Raw genomic sequence first — 22,831 nt, forward strand, 5'->3', positions numbered from 1 at the left:
ATAGCATGGCTATCTAAGATGGCTGAGGAGCCAACAAGCTGATAAAAGAAATATAAGCTGACAACAGAGGATTTTTTAAAAAAAAGTATTTGAGGAGAGTATGGCTAAAAACATCAAGGTGAACAATAAAAACTTAATACATCAGAAGCAGGATACTTGCCAGGAAGGCAGTTGGACAAGGGAATTAAAGAAATGCTTTAAGAGGATATAAATATTGCAGAGAAGCTGGATGAATTATTTGTATTTGTCTTCCCTACGGATTATATAGGGCAGTTCCCATGCCTGAAGTGACCTTCTCAGAAAGGGAGTTTGAAAAACTCAGTCAAATGGATGGTTGAAGACCACCTGAAACACTACCTTGATGCTGGGGGTGCCCAACTGGGCAATGTGCATGGGGGTGCCCCATATACCCCAGTACATGGGGGTACAGCCCTCCATGCATGCCCAGTAAATGGAGCCTTGTGCAGAGGCTATTGTCACCACACTAACCACATTGGAAGGGGATGGGAGGTCAGCAAGATCAGGGAGGATGTATTAGAACCCAGAAGGCCATAGCCAATGGCTTTAATAGTCCTGCTTTGGAGGGTAAGGGGTCTCACATTGGCTGCCTGTGATGAGCTTGGGTGTGCCCAGGTCAAACGGGCCTTAGGAATGGAGGTAGAGGACAGGTGTCTCCCACAAGTAACTGCAAAGCATTTGCAGGGATTGGGGCAGCAGGTGCAACTCAGGCCTCCCCAATGCCAGGCAGGCCTCAGTACAATGGGTCTTATCATGCCTCGCCAGGTGACGGGCAGTAGCATTAATATGTCCTCATCTGTGAGCTACAAGGGGGCAGACCAGAAGCAAGGCCAGGCCCAGGTATGCAATATTGTGTCTCCCAAATGAAATAAGGAGACAGTGTTGCATTAGAGCCAGCTATGTGCAAATGCCTGATGTGAAGTTATTCCCAGTGAGGACGCATACACACACACACACACAGCAGCAGCAGCAGCAGCACATCAATGCCAGGGTGGTTAGAGCATAATCCATGTGCCACCCTGCAACAAGCCAATAATGTTAATCAACCTAGCTACCTTGGCATAATCTATATATCTATAATCTCTGAATCTATTCATGAAAGGACTTGCTAAAACAGAAGGCAGAGACAAGAGAGTAAAACAAAGACTCCCATGCCTAGTCTGTCAAATGCCTTTTCAATCATTTAACAAAATTAAAGTTTTTTGCACTTTCAGTAATGTTTAATTTCTTTTGTTTATTATCAAATGTTCTACATGTTGGAATCAACCCTATTTGGCCGGCATAGATATCAATCACCAATATTTCTGTTATTACTAAAATGCTCTTGGGTGTGTGCAAAAACATAGCTCAAAACATTTTTATGGCTTCTGGCTGAGACAAATAAACTTGAACACAGCTGACGACATGATAAGGGAATGTGCAAATCCCACTTGGTGAAGCATCCATTTGAGCAAAAGAAATGGTAGCAAGGAAAATTGTCTCTCTTAACAGGAACCATGTGATGCCCATAATTCAGCACCAACACTGTGCCTAACTATATGAATACTGCACTTGGTCTTGCAGACCCTGCCTGACCCCTACACAATAGTGCAGGTATTACTAAGGCAGGTAGATAAGGGTCACAGACCATGCAGATCACGGAAGGCAGAAATGCCTGGGAATCAGAAGTAATGTATAGAAATGTAGAGTTGGCCTTATGGCAGGATTAGCTGCCATCTCTGATAGCCATGTATGGTATAAGAATAAAAGAAATGAGAGAAATCTCTCTCTCTCTTATATAATATTAGACTTCCGTTCACCCAATGATACTGATTGGCAGCAGGTTCAGGACAAGCATGCCAGGAATTATTTCATGCATCCCATAGTTTAACTTGTGTCATTCACTGTCACAAAACACTATTTTAGGTGGCTTTTGAAAGAGATGAAAAACACACAAAAGCTCTCTCTATCATCAGCTCTTAGCCATGAAAGCTAAATGACACCTCCATGTTCCTGCAACCTTGGAGAAGCCGCTGCCAGTCTGAGAAGACAATACTGAGCTAGATAGACCAATGGTCTGACTCAGTATACGGCAGTTTCCTATGTTCCTGTGTTCAGATAATACGAGAGGCAGTGGGGAATGTAACCTTGCAGGTTATGCCTTGCTTGTGAGCCTCCCAGAGGCATCTGACTGGCACTGGATGAAAAAAGGCTTGTGGGTAGATGGACTTTGGTCTGATCCTTTAGGTGCTTCTTATATTCTTAAAATATTCTATGACTGATTCTGTTTGTATACATACAAAGCCAAAGGGGAAATTTCATTGTGCTGAAAACGGGGACTGCAGAACACAGACAACAGGTCTGTCCCTTTCACAAATGGCTTCATGGCGCTTCCTGCAATCAACAATCTTCCACTTGCTCACATCTTGCTTTATAACCGCACAGTCTGATCTATAAGCTCCTTCTGTATATTTCACTGGTCCATCTTTTTCCTCCTCCCAGTATCTGAAAAAGATAAGCAGCATTTGCTAGGATTCATGTGCTAATGGGGAATCCAGCACATGGGGCAAGTCCTGGAGTTGGGGAAGAAGCAGCAGCTGGCCTCAGCGTTGTTGTGTATTCTGAGAAGCAGGATTCACACACACACACACACACACACACACACACACACACACACACACACACACACACACTTGATTCTATATGAGTAACAGCAATTTGCCTTTTCAGCTGTGCATCCATAATTGGCCTTCCACCTGTATGTGCATAGCACGCATACAGCAAACTAGGGCAGGGAGAGAGAATATTCAGCGGTGTAACAAAGTTGGAGTGGGACTGGGAGAAAAAGTGAAGGTGGGCCCCTGCCCTGTCTTCAGAGAGGCTCAAGGAGCAAGCGCAAAGAGCAAGCTGGTGGGCTCCCCTGCTCCAGGAGCCCAGGGACATCTGTCCCCCTTATTCAATTGTAGCTACACCCCTGAGAATATGGTAGGTGCCACTATAGCCAATTCACCTCTACAGGAGCATTTCCAGACAGCAGGCTTTGGACGCAGAAAATGGATTTTTTTTTACCCCAGACATAAACCGAGCTACTCTCTAACACACAACGAACAACTCAATGAACAACTCATGTCTGGAGTGCTCCCTGATAGCTCGCAGATACTTCAGGGTAAATCTGGCCGATATGTGAATGCACAACCTCCATTCCGGAGGAGAAGCTAGCTAAAAGTCCCATTTGGAAATGCTCCTAGTTAATCTACATGTGGTTGGTCTTTGTTTCTATAAATATAGCTTTGGAAGTCTACCCACTCCATTATGTTTGAAGTTTTCTAGCTTTGTGATATTTGCAAATGTGATAGTGAAATATTACAAGAACGATTAGATATGAAGATACAAGCATGGGTCTTATATTTTCCACAGCAAAATCACAGCCATATTTTTATACAAATTATTCCAAGTCTTTGTGGTTTGTACTCTCTAGTTTATACCAGAAAGATAAGCTGTGGAACTCATTTCTGAAGAAACTTGTTTTCAGAAGATCCCATCCTTGAATCGAATGTGCCTATGTGAGGATTCGGATGTTGAGACAACTGGCCATGTACTTCTCTATTGATCTTTTAACCGGGACATTGGATATGTTAATTTTAACATTTTAAAGGCAATATCTGGGTAGATCAGCAGATTTTTATGTTTGGCTCCTTATTGCTGATCAAAACCCAACTATTTATCATAAAGTCGCTAGGTTTTGTGCAACTGCCTGTAGTCTATGCAAACAATTAATTAGTAGTAAATAAGTAAGCAAACCTTTAAGCAGCTTTCTAAGGCATATAATGTAAACTCCTGAGGTATATATGTTGGGGTGGCTGCCTGATCTTTTGTCTATTGAGGTTTTGCATGTTATTTCTACATATCGCTTTGTTGTGCACTGCTTTGTTTCTTTTTTTTTTAATGTAGTGCATTTAAGATTGATCATTGACAAAAATAAAGATGATCTATCTATCTATCCATTACCATTTCCCATCTTCAAATATAGATTTTTCATATCCCTTGTTTGATGTACTCCATAGATTGAAATAAGAAACTGTACATTTTTAAAAGACTTAATAAATAACAATCATAATGAACTTTGGAGGGATCTCCAGAATGAGATCGTTATAAGGCAGAGGAGGCAAAGGATATCCCCTAGTGGAACTGAGCCACCCCAGACAATACCAGTTTTATGAATGCTCTCCATCCTGGATAAAAGGGAAATTGTCCTGGATGCTTATATTAGCATTGAATGCCTGTCTGCACCCTATACAAAATGAGCATGCGATCCAGAAGTTTTGCACGGCCATGAAGGACTCGGAGGCATTCATGCTTTGAATGGACCTCTGCTAAGTGAGCAGAGAGGCACCTTTGAATGTGGTGAATCTCTTCTGTTTAACATGTGGTAAGCAACAGGCCCTTTCCAGTCCCAGCACAGCATCCCTCCAATGGTTGTTACAGGTGTCTACCTTGTATTGTGTTGTGTCTGCCTGTGAGCCCTTTTGGGACAGGGAACATTCTCATTTATTATTTACGTTTTAATGTAAACTGCTATGAGAACTTCTGTTGAAAAGCAGCATGTAGATGTTTGTAGTAGTATATGTTATCAGTCTATCCTTACTCCATTCAGTATCTCCATTCATATGGCTGAATGCCTCTAGTGAAGGATGAAGAGTTGGCCGATTTTGTTCATTATAATTCAGCCTTCCCTTCCTGTTTTCCACTGACAAAAATCCTCGACCTATGCTGACTTCTAATGTTGTTGAGAACTGATGTTTGTTTTTATGATTTTAGTGCTTTTGTAAGCCACCTTGTGAAGTATTGTACTTGTAAGTTGGTAAGCTACCTTGTAAGTACTGTACTGTACTTGAAAGTTGGGATATGCAAATAAATAAAATGCATTATATGTAGGGCTGCCTTTGAAGAATACTCACAAACTCCATTTAGTGCAAAATATAGCAACTTCATTATGGACTAGATCAGGGGTTCCCAATCTGTGGAACTCCAGATGCTGCTGAACTACATCATCTCCAACCACAATATACTGTAGCTGGGGGATGATGGGAGTTGTAGTTCAGCAACATCTGGAGTACCACAGGTTGGGAACCCCTGGACTAGAGGCAGCCACATGGAACACATCTCACCAATGTTCTTGCACATATCAAGGTAAAATTCAAAGGGCTTTGGTTTTGGCTTTTAGTTTTTTTGGAAAGCATTCCAAGGTTTGAAGGATGGGTCCTTAAAGGACTGTCTACTCCTATATGAGACTGATTCCTATATGAGAGAGATTCCTGCCTACAACCTTGAAGAAGCTGCTGCCAGTCCATGCAGACAATACTGAGCTATATGGACCAGTGGTCTGACTCAGTAGAAGGCAGCTTCCTGTGTTCTTTGAAGGCCCCTCCGTATCTCTTGTTTTCAGAGGTTATGCTAGTGTGTGCAACAGTGAGGATCTTTTGTGTTGTGGCGCTCTAAATGTGTAATATTCTCTGCTCTGTGTAAAACCTGTAGTTCCAGGCATCAGGTAAAAACCATTTATTTGCCCAAGCATTTAATAGACAGTGAGGCTGATTGTAGTGCTACTTTTTAAATGTTATTACTATGTTCTGAGTTATTACTATATTCTGACTATGTATTCTATGTTCTGTTATATTGACTTTACTGAGTTTGGACTTAGTAGTTTGATTGTATTTTAATGATGTTTATATAGTGTTCGTTGGAAGCCGAGCAATATATAAACATCATTAAAATTCAAAGATGGGCTACAAATGCTTTAAACAAACATGTGTTTCCTTTTCCAAAAGCAAAAAGAAACCCTTCGAGATAAGGGAACTACTGAGCTCTTTGGATAACACCATTCATCCATCTGCCAGATTTTCAGTCCATTGATGTTGTTGGTTTTCTATTGATGTTAGGACTAGATCCTTCCAAATTTTGATCTCTGAATTGCCTAAAACCTTCTGAGCCTCAGTCTCAATGATGGGGCAGAGAATGAACCATTCAAGAATGCTACTCACGTGTAGGATAGATTTGTGCCATCCAGCCACCTCCACTCTTTTTCAGGTTGTGTGTAAATCAAACCAAGCCAGACATTACTTTTGAAATTCATTTTATGAATCAGAAATTCCTAGGGCAAAAAGAAAACAGGGTGGATTTGCTGCTTATTTGCTGCCCACACATCCCAAACCATGAAGTTAGCATCACAGAAGTGTGAATAAATTGTGTACAGGTGTGAATAAATATTGTGCCTGGTTGTTGCTGAGACAGTCCCCAAAGAAGACCGGAAGAACAATTTTCCTCAAGTAAAGCATAATGGGGAAAGTACAAAGGTATCTGGGCTCAAATGAAGGCATGTCTTAATTCAGGGGAATGTGATTCTAAATGATTACCAACAGGCGCGTAACCACGGGGGGGGGGGCAGGCAGGGCACGTGCCCTGGGCGCCACTTGGGGGGGGCGCCAAAAAGTGCCATGACCCCCCCGCCCCGATCCCCTCCTTCCTTCCCCACAAAAAAAATTTTTCAGGGCAGCAGTCTGAACACGAGCGCGTGGCACCCCCTCCCCTACGAGCGTTCCCGGTGGGGCCCCCCCCATTGCTTGGCTCCGGACCGGTTGGCTGCGTGGCGAGCGCCTTTGCTGCCTTTGGCATTGGGCATGGCACACAGACCTCTTCTGGGGCTGGGACTCGACTCCCCGCCCCCCACTGAGTCGCGCATGCGTGAGTCCCAGCTGCTCTTGTCGCCTGATGCACGTGGGATTTGTCTGGCGACGAATAGAGAGGGAGCGTTTGTGTTTGCTGCTGCTGGCTGGGACTCCTGCGCGCAGGACAAGGAAGGAGACCAAACCAGCAAACAACATCATCATCATCCCCAAACAAACGACGCAATAAAGCGTTCACAGTGGACAAGGTGTGTGTGTTTTCTTTTTTCAATTATATCTTTATTAAAAATTATACTGGGGCGGCGTGGTGGTGGGCAGTGAGTGAGCTTGTAACTGGCTTGCCTTTAAGTTCTTCTTAGCTGGGTAGGTGGCAGAGCGGCCGGTAGGGTGGGGGGCGGCTTCCCACCCCGAGATGGAAGAGGCCGCGGTGGTGGTCGCTCACTCACAGCTGCACCTGGGTCCCGCGGCGGCGGCACTGGCAGAGAGCGGTCCTCCTGTCCTGCCCTTTTTTCCTCCTCAACCCCCTCTTGGTCGTCGGGCCACGGCGGGCGGTTGCCTCCTGCTGCAGGGGCTTTCGTCTCTCTTCACTTGGTTGGAGGGGGGAGGGAGCCAGGACAACAAATCACGCAAAACGACAACCGCCAGGCAGTAGTCCTTCCTTCCCTTCCCCCACACACCCTGCCCTGAGCACTGCTGCTGTTTACAATTCCCATGAAGTTTACTTGAAGTCCATTTAAGCATTTCCCTGCCCTGAGCGCTGCTGCTATTTCCAAACAATTCCTCACGAAGTTTACTTGAAGTTCATTGAAGCATTTCCCTGAAGAGGGGGTGGAGGGGCGCAATTTCAGTGCTTGCCCTAGGTGCCTTTTTCCCTAGTTACGCCTCTGCTTACCAAGTTTCCTTTATCCCAGTACCAAAGGGCAGGGGCGGGGGGAAGAGCCTTCATATTGGTGACTTATTTTACTAAAGAACAGTAGAACAAGGCTTCTGTTGAAGGTGAATGTTAGTAATATTTGTACTAGGAACTGTTGGAGACGGAGTTGCAGTGACCGTTAGGTTGCCAGAACCTAAGGGGTATACTCGTGAGTCAAATGGGCCGTAAGCCAGAATTTGGCTTTTTAAAAGCCAAATCTGGCCACCTATATCCTAATGACCACTAGGGACATTGGTAGTTAGTGAGGGTCTCCTTACCTGTCCCTGCTTGCCTCTGCTCTATAACCCCTGCTCTGACTCCTCAAGTACTTTCTGAGTTGTCAGTCCTCTTCCTTTATTTCTACAGAGAAGCTGGAAAGATCATTCTCTCCCCCCCTCCACTTATTCATTATGTAGCTATTAGACAGGATTAGGTCTTTCCTATCCTAATGTATTTCACCAATAAAATAGTTAAGTAATTTAGACTCTACAGTGATCTCCATGCATGTTTCTTATATAGCTGCAACAACCAGGCCCCACACTCTATAACTGGAGTGGTAGCTTTCCTTGGCACTCTGCTACAATACTTTGTACTTTTCCCAAGGGAAAGGTAAATAATCACAAACCCCAACAGGAACAGCCATGATTGTTTCTTTGTCCAAGTAGTCTTGTGTGAAATCAGGGTCTCTCTAGCACCTTGTGAGGCCAGTACTCCTACTTTTCATTTTAAGACTGTTAAACCAGATTTAGGGACTCCTTGGGGTATCTGTATTGCCTTGCTTCTAGCAAGTTGCTGCTGCTGTTAACCTCAACTTGTTCCAGCTGTTGAATTTCTGCCAGAAGAGTTGGTTGGCTGGTTGTTTACCCCACTTCCTCTTCTTGGACTACTTAACGCAGCTGTGGACAAAGGCACAGCTGAAGGTGTGGCCAGCAGCTTGCCTGTAGGTGGCCACCATGGTTGGGGCTGGGGGCAGCAATGTTGTTTCGAAAGACTTGTGTGTGGCCTTGAGACTGCCTCTCTGTTTGGCTGAGGGATGTGTCTTAGCTTATTAGGGGATGGAGAGGTGGGGTGTGTGGTTCCTCAGCAGGGGGCAGCTATTTCAGTGGTGGTAGGGCACAGAAAGAGAAAGAGCATTGGCAGGTCAGCAGGCCATTACAGGGGAAGGGAAACCAGAAACTTAATAGCTGCCCTGTTGGCTATTTGACCTTGGGGAGTAGTGCCAACTACTTTTGAATGTGCTCCCTGCTGAAATAAGAGCCTCCCTGTCTCTGACAATTAAAAATTTTTTTAAAGATGCATCTGTTCACCCAGGCTTTTAATTAAATACTGTTTTAATAATTTTAACATTGTCTTAAAACATTGTTTTAAAATTTTAAATTGTTGTAACGTGTTAACTTTTTTGCTGTCATTTATTTCAACTAATTTTTTAAAAAAATTCTGTTGTCATTGATTTGTTTTAACTAATGTTTTAACTTTTCTGTTTGTCATGCATTTTGTTTTGTTGTAAACCACCTAGAGACATAAGTTTTGGGCAGTATAAAAATATGTTAAATAAATAAACTACCCACAGAACCTCTTCGTGCTCTTTGCAATGCCAGGTCAGTCCAAAATAAACCAGAAATTATCCATGATCTGATTGTGGATGAAGGAGCCAATCCAGCATGCATTACAGAGACCTAGTTGCTCCCAGCTTCTTCCTACAGGATACTCTGTTGTGGACCAGGTGAGAGGACATGTGCGGGGAGGTGGAGTGGCTGTGGTTTATAAGAACAGTATATCCCTTACCAGGATCCCTGTCAGAGCACTTGCCTATATTGTGTGTGTATGCTTGAGTCTTGGAACCAGGGATAGATTGGGACTTCTGTTGGTGTACCGATCACCCCACTGCCCAACAGAGTCCCTAACTGAGCTGTCAGATTTGGTTTGCAGAGTTGACATTGGAGATGCCCAGGTTGATGGTGGTGGGTGACTTCAATGTTCATTTTGGGACTGAATTATCAAGAGTAGCTTGGGAGTTCATAGTGGCCAAGGCATTATGGACCTTTCTCAAGTGGTCTCAGGGCCGACACATGTTGCTAGTCACACATTTGATTTTGGTATTTTGCTCTGATTGGGGAGGTGTTCCATGAGTGGGGATGCCAATGATTTCCCCATTGTCATGGATGGACCACCACCTGGTGAAGGTTCAATTTGCAGCCACTAGTTGTCTCTGTTGGGGTAAAGAGCCTATTAGGATGGTCTGCCCAAGGAGGCAATTGGATCCAATAGGTTTCAAAGAAACATTGGAGGGCTTTAATGTGAGCTTGTTGACACGCTGGTGGAAAATTGGAATAATGAGCTCACTAGGGTGATAGACGCAATTGCTCCTAAGTGTCCTCTCCGACCTGCTCCTAAATTAGCTCTATGGTATATGGAAGAACTGTGGGAGCTGAAGCAGCTAAGTAGATGACTAGAGTGCAAGTGGAGAAGGAGTCAGCTTGAATCTGACAGATTACAGGACAGAGCACAATTGAAGACCTATGCTCAGGCAATACGTGTGGCAAAGAAGCGATTCTGGTCTGCAGGTTCGCATCCAGCAGAATTGTTGAGGGTGCTGAGGGAACTTATACAGGCCCCTTCTGCTCCGGCTTTGGAACCATCAGTTAGCTGTGAATCTTCTAATGAGTTTTTTGTGGACAAAATCTCTTGTATTCGAGCCAACCTGGATTCTATTTTTGGTGCAGTCTTTAGCGGGGGTAGCCAGTAACTCCTCTTGTGAAGTTATATTGGATCAGTTTTAATCTGTGACTCCTGAGGACTTTAACAAGCTGCTTGGAACTGTGTGTCCTACCACCTGTTCTCTTGACCCTTGTCTGACATGGCTTATATTATCAAGCAGGGAGATTGTTGGAGAGGGCCTGGTTGAGATCATAAATGCTTCTCTGAGGAAAGGTAGGATGCCTCCTTGTTTAAATGAGACAATTATTAGACCTCTTTTAAAGAAGCCTGCACTGGATCCCTCAGAATTAGGCAATTATAGGCCTGTCTCCAATCTCCCGTGGTTTGCCTAGGTGATTGAGAGGGTGGTGGCCTCTCAACTCCAGGCAGTCTTGGATGAAACAGATTATCCAGACCATTTCAAACTGACTTTCGGGCAGGCTATGGGGTGGAGATTGCTTTGGTCAGCCTGATGGATGATCTCCAAAAGGGAATTGACAGAGGGGGTGTGACTCTCTTGGTCCTTTTGGATCCCTTGGTAGCTTTTGATACCATTGACCATAGTATCCTTCTGGATCGCCTTCAGGGACTGGGTGTAGGGGGCACTGCTTTGCTGTGGTTCTGCTCATACCTCTCGGGCTGATTTCAGAAGGCGTTACTTGGAGACAGTTGCTCTAAGAAGTGAGAGCTTTTGTATGATGTCCCTAAGGGCTACATTTTGTCTCCAATGCTTTTTAACACCTACATGAAACCGCTGGGAGAAATCAGGGGATTTGGTGCCGGATTATCAGTACGCTGATGACACCCAAATCTACTTCTCCATGTTAGCTTCATCAGGCAATGGCATAACTTCCCTAAATGCCTGCCTGGATGAGGGATAACAAACTGAGATTGAATCCAAACAAGATGGAAGAGTTCTCTGTAGGAATCTGCAGTTCTGGAAATGGGATAGATCTGCCTGTTCTGAATGAGATCACAGTCCCCCAGAAGGAACAGGTTCGCAGTTTGGGAGTACTTATGGAGCCAACACTCTCTCTGATACCTCAGGTGGAGGCAGTGACCTGGGCACTTTCCAGATTAGCTGCCCAACAGCAGCAACCCCTGCTAACTTGGCAAAGAGACACCTTTTAATGTGGTGATTCTCTTTATTTAGCAGAGGGAGAGTAACTGGCTCTATCCACACTCAGCACAGTACCTCAAGTGACTGTTGCCGGTGTCTATCTTATGTTTCTTTTTAGATTGTGAGCCCTTTGGGGACAGGGTTCCATTTTATTTATTAATTATTTCTCTGTGTAAGCCATTTTTGGAAGGGTGGTATAGAAACTGAATAAATAATAATAATAATAAATAATAAAAATTGCTTCCGTTCGGGCAAATAACATTTAAAACATAAATAGCAAAGCACCCAGCAGGGGGGGAAATCTTGCAAAAACTAACCCCCCAAAACAGCAATCCTTTTATGCTGAACATACATTTTATCAATAAATTTTATCAATAAATTGCAGCAAATAAATCAGAAACAAGGTATCAGAAATGTGAATGGCACCCTGCTGTCAGCGTAGGGACTGCGGTGTCACAACACAGAAAGTGTGGAACCACACTTCAGAGATACGCCGTGACCCCGTTGCAGGGTCTAATCTGGAAAGCACACAGGAGTTCTTTCTATCAGCTTTGGCTCCAGGATGTCCCAGAGACCAATAGACTACAGGAACATATTTTACTCCGATTCTAAAAGATCTACACTGGCTGCTAATAGGTTTCCAGGCAAAATACAAAGTGCTGGTCGTTACCATAAAGCTCTTAATGGCTTGGGCTCACTGTATTTAAGAGCATGCCTTCTTTGCTATGAACCCTGTCACCTATTAAGATCTTCAGGGGAGGTTTGTCTGAGGGTGCCGCCAGCTCGTCTGGTGGCGACTCAAAGGTGTGCCTTCTCTGTAGTTGTTCCAGGGCGGTGGAATGCACTTCCTGCTGAGATTAGAGCTGCTTCATCCCTGTTGGCTTTTAGGAAACAACTTAAGACGCATCTCTTCATCCAAGCTTTTTCGTTAGTGTCTTTATGGATATTTTAATCTGGTTTTTATATGTTTAATTGTTAAATTCTTGGTTTGTTTTATTCTTGGTCTGTTTTATGTTGTAAACTGCCTAGAGACTTCGGTAGTGGGCGGTATACAAATGTATTAAATAAATAAATATCCTCTCCCCTCCTGCTACTTGTTTAACATCCAGCCTGATGAAGTGTTCTGGTGAATTTGAAAGCTTATTGCTCCACATTTTGGTTTTTCTTGACATGGGTGTTACTAGATTCTGGCTTTTGGATTAATATTAGTTGGACACTTATTCATGCTGTTACTGTTCTGTGCAATCTTTCCAGATAATTATAGTGTGTTCTGTTTGAGGGCCCCAATTTCACCTTACAAGTAGAAGCTGTGCTTCCTTGAGATAGGGGCTTTGTTGTTGTTGTTTATACCCGCTCAAAATTAATCTGTGCAATCCTGGTTGTGGATTCTTAAGTACTGTGTAAGAGACTATAGGAACATTAGACACTGATTAGTTAGAATGATAGCCATAAAGTATTTTGGCCACGTAAAACATGTAGCATACGTCAAAGTGAACTAGATGGAACAGGCCTTGTCAGGGAGAAGAATTTGTATTCAGCAGAAAAGCTTTAGCAAGCTGGCAGAATGGATGTTAAAGACCACAGAAGAGAAGGGGTATAGACAAGATGTCAACGCAACAAAGAAACAGGGGAAGTTAAACATTCCCTAAGGACTGAACTCTAATAAAATAAACAAGGATCCAAAACAGGATAGAGCAGTGAGTGAGTAACAGTCTGAATAGTGAGTTTTGTAATCCCCTTCAGAAGTGGAAGCTCTCCCACATCTCTGAGGAGAGGAACTTAGAAACCATAATGACCAAGTGTAGTATAAAATCATTGTTGGTGGGTATGAATTTGTCTCCTTTGATTACAAGCTTCTCCCACAAAGGATGGATAAGAGAAAACTCAATTGGAGATAGTTCTGGCTGGCAACCAGGCGCTTTCCCAGACAGATGGTTTTACTGAGTCAGGAAGTGCCTAAAGTTAAGCAATTTTGAGCACTGTACCAAAGTGCTACTTTCTAAGGATGCACATAATGCACAGTAACTGAGAGTCGTCAGGGGAAAAGCTGAATAATTCCATTGACTGTATGAATGGTACCTTCTGTTGCCGTCCTGACTTTGCTGTAAATCAGGCCTGCTCAACATAGGCCCCCCAGTTGTTTTGGGACTACAACTCCCATAATCCCCAGCCACAGTGGCCAATAGCCAGAGATTATGGGAGTTGTAGGCCAACATCTGCAGGAGGGCTGAAGTTGAGCAGGACTGCTGTGAATAGTTCCCTCATATGAACTCCGCTGTCCACCAGCCTAAGTGTAGCAAAGCTGCGTTAAATCACCATTTGGAAAAGCTCCTGGTGGCTAAAATTGTGTTAGGGAACTTTGACTGCAGGATAGAATTGCAAAAACCCTACTGAATTTGATCTTGGGTGCATTTGTTATCACATGCTCAGTGTATTCCAGCAAAACCCCTGCTTCTTGTTGACAGCTGCTTCTGAAGGGCTCTCTGGAACAAATCTAGGATTATTGTGAGGGCAGAGAGAGGTTGCGGGACTTCTCTGCTTCCCCCAAAGCCAAAATATAGGTACATTTTCTAACAACCTCACTATCAAAACTTTAATCAGTCCATGTGGTGCAGCTGCATGCAGAGCCATTGTAAAAGTCTGGTTCTAGACATGCAGCACAATGGCATGGGAATGAGATCATGGAGAGATGGAAAGGACTGACCCAAGGATTTCTGGCACCCCAAGCAAAGCTTGGCTTTGGTGCCCCTGCCCCCTTCATCTGTGTGTGCAGGTACCTTTCACCATCCGAGCTGGAGTGCAGTCCCCGTTGCCTGCCCAGCTACCCACTTGCTCTTCTCGCTGCTCTGCTTTCACCTGCTACTCCTGCCGCTGCCACGGCAGCCAGCCTGCCGAGGCATGTTATAATGACATTGCCATATGACACGGCTACATCATAATGTGCCATGGCAGACCGTCTGCCCATTATAATGAGCCATGGCAGGCTGGCTCAGTGGCAGGAATAGCAGAGGCAGCCAGCAAGGAAAGCAAGTGGGTGGATGGGTGTTGATGAGGATTTGGAGTACCCACTCACCACTTGCCTGCTTGTGGGGGTGGCCACATGGAGGTGGGGTGGCCATGGCCACGTGGGTGAAGGGGCTGGGTGATGGTGCCCTCTACCCCTGCTGAATGCTCTCCTGATCCTCCTTGTTGCTGTGGCCATCAGCAGCAGGGCAGCAGGCAAGCGCCCATGCCCCGATGAACTATACTTTCAGTTCACGGGGTAGCACATGTCCTGTGACGCATGGGGAGGTTCTGGTTTCATTCAGGAGCATGTTCCAACCCTAGAGAAGGCCCGGTTTTAAGTTGTCACCAAATGAACTGGTGGCAACAGCAACCAGACCTCCCCTAATGATCTTACTAGGTGGTGGGGTTCATGAAGAAGCAGAGACTCTCTTAAATTCCCTGGACCCAAGCCATTGAGGGCTTTACAGGTAATAACCAACACTTTGTACTTTTGCCTGGAAACTTATTGGCAGCCAGTGTAGTTCTTTTAAAATAGGAGCAATGTGGTCTCTTTGGGTAGGCTTGTGATCAGGTCATGGCGGGAGCTTTTAGGACTATGGCATCTGTTGTTCTTAGCACTCAAGTCAAGAGAGTTTATCTGCATATACTGTTCAGCAAGAAGAGCTCTCTCTGTGAAAATTTCAGTATTTCTGTTTCTCATATGAGAGAGGCAGAAGAGACTCACCCATTCCAGTTCATTGTCAATCACCACCAGATCTCCACTCAGGTATTGGCAGGTACTTCTGGCCACGTTCCATTTCTGTGCTGTTGAGGAGATGTAGTAGCATTTCTCTTGGAAAGTCTGCCAGCCATCTGAGCACTCTGGGAAGCCTGTAATACATGGAGCCTTGAAATAATACAGAACAGAGTGAGAGCACTCTCAATGTTCCATTGGTCACAGGACGTTTTTGTGGCAGGTGCTAAATATGGCCATCATTGGACACTGGGAAAATCCCTTTGGGCTATCCTTGTTGCACTGTTTAAAGTCAATACATCAGGGGGCTTCCTCATCCTAACTTGGTATATGGCCCTTTAAAAAGACCAACACAGAACGTCCTAATCCAGGTTTATTTCTGGACTAATCCAGCTGATAGCTTTGGTCTGTGTCTTAACAGAGATTTGTCTGTAATCTTGGGAAATCCAAGAGGGAGATTTCTCCTGACTGTAAATTGTCCAGCCCCTTTCTCCACTACTTTTACCATGGTCTTTGTGGTAGCAAGTATGACTTGTCCCCTTAGCTAAGCAGGGTCTGCCCTGGTTGCATATGAATGGGAGACTTGATGTGTGAGCACTGCAAGATATTCCCCTCAGGGGATGGAGTTGCTCTGGGAAGAGCAGAAGGTTTCAAGTTCCCTCCCTGGCATCTCCAAGACAGGGCTGAGAGAGATTCCTGCCTGCAACCTTGGAGAACCTGTGTAGACAATGTTGAGCTAGATGGACCAATGGTCTGACTCAGTATATGGCAGTTTCCTAAGTCCCTATTTGCATTCAGGGTCCTTTGGGGGGGGGGGCAATTTGCCCAAGGTCCCACACATCCAGGGCCCCATCTACAGTATGGTTCCATATTTGAAATGATCAGATCAATCCTTTCCATTCAAGGCAGTAAAGCTAATAAATTAAAAATATAATTAGGGATGTGCAAAAAATTTCGGGCACAGAACGATCTGTGCCCGAAACGAACAATTTCGGGTGATTCGGGGCCGAACCGAATCACCCCTGATGTCCCCCGAATTTTTTCAGACACGAGCCGAATCACCCGAATTTCGGGCAAAAAAAATTCGGGTGATTCGGTTCATGGTTGATTTTTGGCGATTTTTTAAAGTTTTAGTGACTTTGGGGCAGTTCGGGGGCATATCATGGGATCTGGGCAAAAGGAGTGGGGTGGGGTGGTAGTGCCTAATGGGTGCAGGCTACCACCCCAATTTCAGGGGGATTGGGCAAAGGGCTGATTTTTGGTAAATTTCTGAAAATTTCATGTCTTTGGGGCAGATTGGGGCATATTGGGGCAGAAAGTGGGGCCTGGGGCAGAATAGTGGTGTGGGTTGGTAGTGCCTAATGGGTGCAGGCTACCACCCCAATTTCAGGGGGTTTGGACAAAGGGGTGATTTTTTGAGAATTTTTGAAGTTTTGGTGACTTTGGGGCAGTTTGGGGGCAGAAAGTGGATCTGCCCCAAAAGAGTGGGGTGGGGTGGTAGTGCCTAATGGGTGGAGGCTACCACACCAATTTCAGGGGGATTGGGCAGAGGGCTGATTTTTTGAGAATTTTTGAAGTTTGGGTGTCTTTGTGGCAGATTGGGGGCAGAAAGTGGATCTGCCCCAAAGGAGTGGGGTGGGCTGCTAGATAGTGTCTAATGGGTGGAGGCTACCACCCATCCCCAATTTAAGAGTGATTGGGCAGGGGGTGAATTTTGGTGAATTTATTTTTATGAGGTTTGTCTTCATAAGGTGAAGTGTGCTAAATTGATTACTTCCTCATTTTATTCATAGTAAAGGAAAGTGTGAAAAAGTGAAAGTGGGGTCATGAGAGTTGTTTAATTGAAAAAAATCTCATTTGCTATGATAGAATGAGAATTCACACCTCAGAAGTTTTTTATGAAGACAAACCTCATACAAATAAATTCACCATAATTCACCCCTCTGCCCAATCACTCTTAAATTGGGGATGGGTGGTAGCCTCCAGCCATCAGGCACTATCTACCAGCCCACCCCACTCCTTTGGGGCAGATCCACTTTCTGCCCCCAATCTGCCCCAAAGACACCCAAACTTCAAAAATTCTCAAAAAATCAGCCCTCTGCCCAATCCCCCTGAAATTGGTGTGGTAGCCTCCACCCATTAGGCACTACCACCCCACCCCACTATTCTGCCTCAGCCCCCACTTTCTGCCCCAATATGCCCCAATCTGCCCCAAAGACATGAAATTTTCAGAAATTTACCAAAAATCAGCCCTTTGCCCAATCCCCCTGAAATTGGGGTGGTAGCCTGCACTCATTAGGCACTACCACCCCACCCCACTCCTTTTGCCCAAATCCCATTCTATGCCCCCGAACTGCCCCAAAGTCACTAAAACTTTAAAAATTCACAAAAAATCAGGACTTTGCTCAATCCCCCTGAAATTGGGGTGGTAGACTCTACGCATTGGGCACTACCACCCCACCCCAAAATTTTGCCCCTGGGCCCCTTTTTACCCCCCCGAATCGATTCGGATTCGGATTCAGATTAAATCTGAATCCGAACCGAATCAAGGGTGATTCGGGTGACCCAGATTCGGGCACAAAACAGAACGGGGGTGATTCGGCTCGGGTCCGAGCCGAATCACCCGAAAATCCGAATTGCACACCCCTAAATATAATCCCAGCATCAGGAGTTATTACAGTATTTTGGGTTTTTCAACATACTCCATTGGCTGGACCCATGATTTCAATGGACAATGGTGGTCCTGCTGTTTGACCTGCACATTTAGTCAATATATTGATATCAATATAGATGGTTTTTGAAAAGATTCCATGCATAACTAGCACTTTTTTTCAAACTGAGAAAAAATATTCTGTTGACACAGGATGCAGTGGCTAACATACAGCACAGTGCACTGCCCATGGGATGCACACATGCACCTTCTGGCCCAGCCAAGAGCAGTGAAGGCTGCTGCGTGCACACCATAATCATTCCTGTGTTGCCACTGCAGCATTATTCTCATTGAGAATAATGGTGGTAGTGGCACAGCAGTGATAGCACACATCTTAGTGTGCACACAACAGCCTGCTCGCTGCGAGGACAGGCTCTTAGCTAGGGCAGAAGGCACATTTGTGTGTCCATCTTCCATGGCCAGGGAAAAGCCAGTTAACCAGTGAAAAGGAAGTTGGGGGAGGGACTCATCAACATTCTGCCTCCAGGCCTTCCAGAGTCTTAAAAAGGCCGTGTTTGTATTCATTCATTTATTATATTTCTAGACCACCCCATCCAAAGGCTCTGGGTGGTACACAACAAGTTTTAAAAACAAACACCATTTAAAACACAGAGTTTAAAACAATGTAAAAATAATTTTAGAACAATTCAGAATCATCAAACCAATTAAAATACTTTAAAAACAATTTATATTATATTTCTGATCTCATCTACCACACAGATGTGATATGAGGAGCCATCCTATGGACTTAAGGCACAATTAGTGTCTCCATGCAAAATGGGGACCCTAAAGATATGCCAGCAGTTTGAATTCTGGAGTATGAGCATTTAACTAAGCTATTGGGTGAAAGGAGAAAGAATGTGGATTCAAGGCCCCATTTCCTTAGAAAATGGAGGAAAGGAACACAAGCATTCCCCTTTCTGTTTTTGCCACATTCTGTTCTGTGACTACAATAAAGGCAGCTTGTTGGCAATGATTTGTATTCAGATACAAATACTAGAGTATAAAATACATTCACATAGCTTCAGTCATGCAGGGTGCATGCATGTAAAAATGCAGAGATGAGTATTTTTCAGATCAGCACTTACATTTAAGACATGCCACCACAAGACCAGCTATCGCCATTACCAGGGAAATGAACAACATAACAGCGATGATGATAAGAGATTTTCTGCTCACACTTTTCCATTTGTCAACCTTAGATCCAAACAGTGCTGCAAATAACCAAAAGCAAATACAAATGTTACAACAGGAGGTTTCCCAGACTAGGGGCTTTACTGCAGGCGGAAGTGGTGTAAGTTAGGATGAGTTAAGACAAAATAATATAAAGTATATAACCATAGATAAACATAAATAAGCAAAAATTGGAATAAATCTAGGCTGTTCCCACTGCTGTTTTTTTAATTGAGGTTGTGTATGGATTATTACGGTTTTTCAAATCTTGGCTTGTTCATATGGCAGTTTTCTCTGTATCCATCCAATCAATTTCTGGCCCCGCCTCCTGCTTCCTTCCTATTGGTACATTTACCTGTACCCAAGCAGGCAAGGAGTGAGTGTGTGTGCATGGGTGGTTTCCAGTTTCCCCCCAGATATTTTACTTTAAAATTATTTTCCTGTTGCCCTTGCACCAGAGTGCCATTTCATCAGGTCATGGGCATGCCTTGATATATTCCTGGAAGCCTTAAATGAAGGCTCAATTTCAGCAGCTGAGAGCCTATCCAAAATTACTTTCCTGTGGGGGCAAGGGGAGAGGATGCACTATACTTCTCAAGGATTTTTCTTCCCCTTTTAATCTTTTCACCAGAAAACTGATTCACCAGATAACCAGCATGCCTTGATAATTCCCTGGTAGCATTAAATGAAGGCTCCTTTCTGGCTCTCACCAGCAGCAGAGAGCCAATGCAAAACTACTTTCTGGCTCTGACTGGAAACAGAAGGAAACAAAGCATTACACTTTCCAAGGATTTCCTCCCCCTTTCCCTCCCCCTGCAGGTAGTCTTGTGCAAAAGTGCTGAGGTACATAATTAATTATTAAAAAATTAAAGGTGAAAGCTGGCCATTAAATAATTAGAGCAATTAATTAAAAAAATTTAAAGGGCACAATGCCCTCCCTGGCCATAAAAGGAGAGGTTTGGATTAGGAAGTCTCCTCTGATTAGCAAAATACTAATTAGCAAATTAAATTAGTAAAATACCAAGAGGAGTTCACCGCTCAAGAAACAAGTCTGTCCTGAGAAACAAGTCTGTCCTGAGTGGTGTCAGCAGACAGTCAGAAAAGTCACACCTGTGTCGCAGGCAGGATTCACCTGCTTTATCTGTGGAGTGTTCCACATGGCTCCACAAATATGATGGAGTACCCCATGAAAAGGTTTTTCTAAGTGCAACTTTAAAAGGATGCATTTACTACATATTATGGGCAAATCATCATCATCCAAAAAAAAAAAGCTGAATAATGTCACCGGCTGTAGGACTGACTCCTTGCTGTTGCTGTACTGAAGTCTCTGTAAATTCCTCCTTTGCATGAATACGTCCTAACCCTAAGCACAGGGAAGCTGGAGTAAATCCCCATTTGGAAAAGCTCCAGGCCCAGAAGAGTCCAGGAGCAGAATGACTGAGATTTGAAAAAGCAGACAAAGAACACATCCATACGTAAGAGAAAGTTATGCTTGTAAGGAGGCTGACAAATAGAGGAAGAGAGCCTAATTAGGCAAATGCAAAGAAACACAGGTTGATAGTCTTCTAAATTCTCTGTAATTAAACAACGGATGAATGGAAAAAATGCTAAACTAAATATTTTGCACTAAGGCACCCCTTAAATCAGGTGTGTAGGGTAGGGGTGTGCATTTTGGAATTTTCTTGTTTTGATTTGTATCCGAATCAAAACACCCCCGTTTTGTTTTGTACCCAAATTTTGTGAATCCGAATCAGCCCTGTTTTGTTTTGTAGCCGAATTTTCTGAATCCGAATTGATTTGAATTTTTAAGAAGGGTACCATGGCAAAAAGAGTGGGTGGTTCTGGTAGTGTCCAATGGGTGGAAGCTACCACCCAAATTTCAAAGGAATTAAGCAAAGGGCTGATCTTTTGTGAATTTTTTAAGTTTACACATCTTTAAGAATTTTCCCATAGGGAATAATGGGGATTCCAGAAAATGTATCACTTCAAATCAAGGGGAAAGGGATGACCCAGAGTGGAGTGTGGTGGGTTGTAGTGCCCAAAGGAGGCAAGGAAACTTCTAGAATTATCTCAAAAGAATTAGGAACATAGGAAGCTGCCATATACTGAGTCAGACCATTGGTCTATCTAGCTCAGTATTGTCTTCACAGACTGGCAGCGGCTTCTCCGAGGTTGCAGGCAGGAATCTCTCTCAGCCCTATCTTGGAGAAGCCAGGGAGGGAACTTGAAACCTTCTGCTCTTCCCAGAGCGGCTTCATCCCCTGAGGGGAATATCTTGCAGTGCTCACACATCAAGTCTCCCATTCATATGCAACCAGGGCAAATCCTGCTTAGCTATGGAGACAAGTCATGCTCAACCACAAGACCAGTTCTTCTCTCCATTGGGCAAAGGGCTGATCTTTTGTGAATTGTTGACGTTTACGTGTCTTTTAAGATTTCCCCCATAGGGAATCATGGAGGTTTCAGCAGCCCCATAATTCCACTTGTGGGGCACTGGTGTTTCCCAGAGTGAGGGGTTGTGTAGTGCACATAGGGTGCCAACCACCCCAATACCCACAAGCCTGTGGGGTACTGGGTTTTGTGTTTCTGAGGTGTTCATTGTAGATTCTCTGGTAGCATATGCGATTTTCAGTGAAAAACAAGAATCCACTCTCATATGCTACCAGAGAATCTATACTCAGAACACCACAGAAACAGCAGAACCCAGCACCCCATGGATTAGCAACTCTTCCCCTGGCCAATGTGGGGTCAGTAAAGAGTGGCAAGAAGCAAAAGAGCCAATGCGGAACAAGGAGGGAATTGTCAGCAGGTCAGCCCATGATTTAGGTCACTGATCAGAAGGCTGGAAGGGTGGGAAATTCAAAGAGATGTCAAACACAAAATGGAGACTGACTCAGAGATCACCACAAAATGGAGGTCTGAAACAACAAAATGTTTTGTAGCCAAAACAGGGACGTTTTGTTTTGTATACAAAACTTTTGGATCTGGAAAATGGGTGTTTTGTTTTGTCTACAAAACACCTGAAACAGGCTGTTTTGGGTACAAAACGTTTTGTATCTGAAACGTTTCGCACATCCCTAGTGTAGGGAGCTCGCTGGTGGCCGTGGGACAAGGTCCCGCCAGCAGTTCCCTTCTTTATTGATTACTGTGTGCACGCGAGCATGTGGGTGGCCAAGCCATGCCCTCTGCATCCATGTCAGATGCAGGGTGCGTTGTCTGTGCCAGAACGGCACTATTCGGCCCTGCTGCAAAGTTTCCCCCTCCTCAGTCAGCGGTTTGCCTTGCAGAGAGAGGAGCTGCCAGTCAGCGAGTCAACAAACCACTGACTGGCATGGGGAAACTTTGCCATGGGGCTGAATAGCCCCACCCAAGCACTGACCATGCCCCCTGCCTCTGACATGACTGCAGGGGAAGTGGCCACAAGGGATCCTTCCCAGCCAGCATTTCACTGAAACACTGGCTGGCTCATTTCTCTGCCTCTCTGCCTCACTAAGAGCAAGGCAGGGGGAAAGCCCTGGACCAGCCAGCCTTTCCATGAAACTCTGGCTGGGAGTGGGAAGGAGAGAGGGGCGTCTCACACTCCCAGCTAGTGAACTTCCCAGCCGGGTGTGGGAGAGTCAGAAGCAGGGGGTGCCCTAGGTGAGGGGGGGCCTTGGCGGATCCCCCAGGCCCTGGCCTGCTACTCCATTGTCCACGCGCTCCTGATTTAAGCATTTTAAAAGCTTTGATCCTTTCCCTGAGGAAGTTAATAATACAACTGGGATTTTGAAAAGGACATGTCTGTAAATTTTGTACTACC

The 22,831-nt window shown here is 44.6% G+C and overlaps 1 protein-coding gene across 1 annotated transcript in view; it reads right to left on the reverse strand.

The window, feature by feature from the left end:
- Nucleotides 1-1,461: 1,461 nt before the first annotated feature.
- LOC128346596 (C-type lectin lectoxin-Phi1-like) overlaps nucleotides 1,462-22,831 on the reverse strand; it is a 28,896-nt gene continuing 7,526 nt past the window's right edge. The window contains exons 3-6 of the mRNA XM_053300043.1: nucleotides 18,948-19,073; nucleotides 15,141-15,286; nucleotides 6,039-6,148; nucleotides 1,462-2,502 (exon numbers count right to left, since the gene is read on the reverse strand). Coding sequence (XP_053156018.1) covers nucleotides 2,316-2,502; nucleotides 6,039-6,148; nucleotides 15,141-15,286; nucleotides 18,948-19,073 — 569 coding nt within the window. The 3' untranslated portion in view covers nucleotides 1,462-2,315. The remainder of the gene's footprint in view (nucleotides 2,503-6,038; nucleotides 6,149-15,140; nucleotides 15,287-18,947; nucleotides 19,074-22,831) is intronic.

The sequence above is a fragment of the Hemicordylus capensis genome, chromosome 2 (assembly GCF_027244095.1).
Source record: "Hemicordylus capensis ecotype Gifberg chromosome 2, rHemCap1.1.pri, whole genome shotgun sequence".
Taxonomy (NCBI): Eukaryota; Metazoa; Chordata; class Lepidosauria; order Squamata; family Cordylidae; genus Hemicordylus; species Hemicordylus capensis.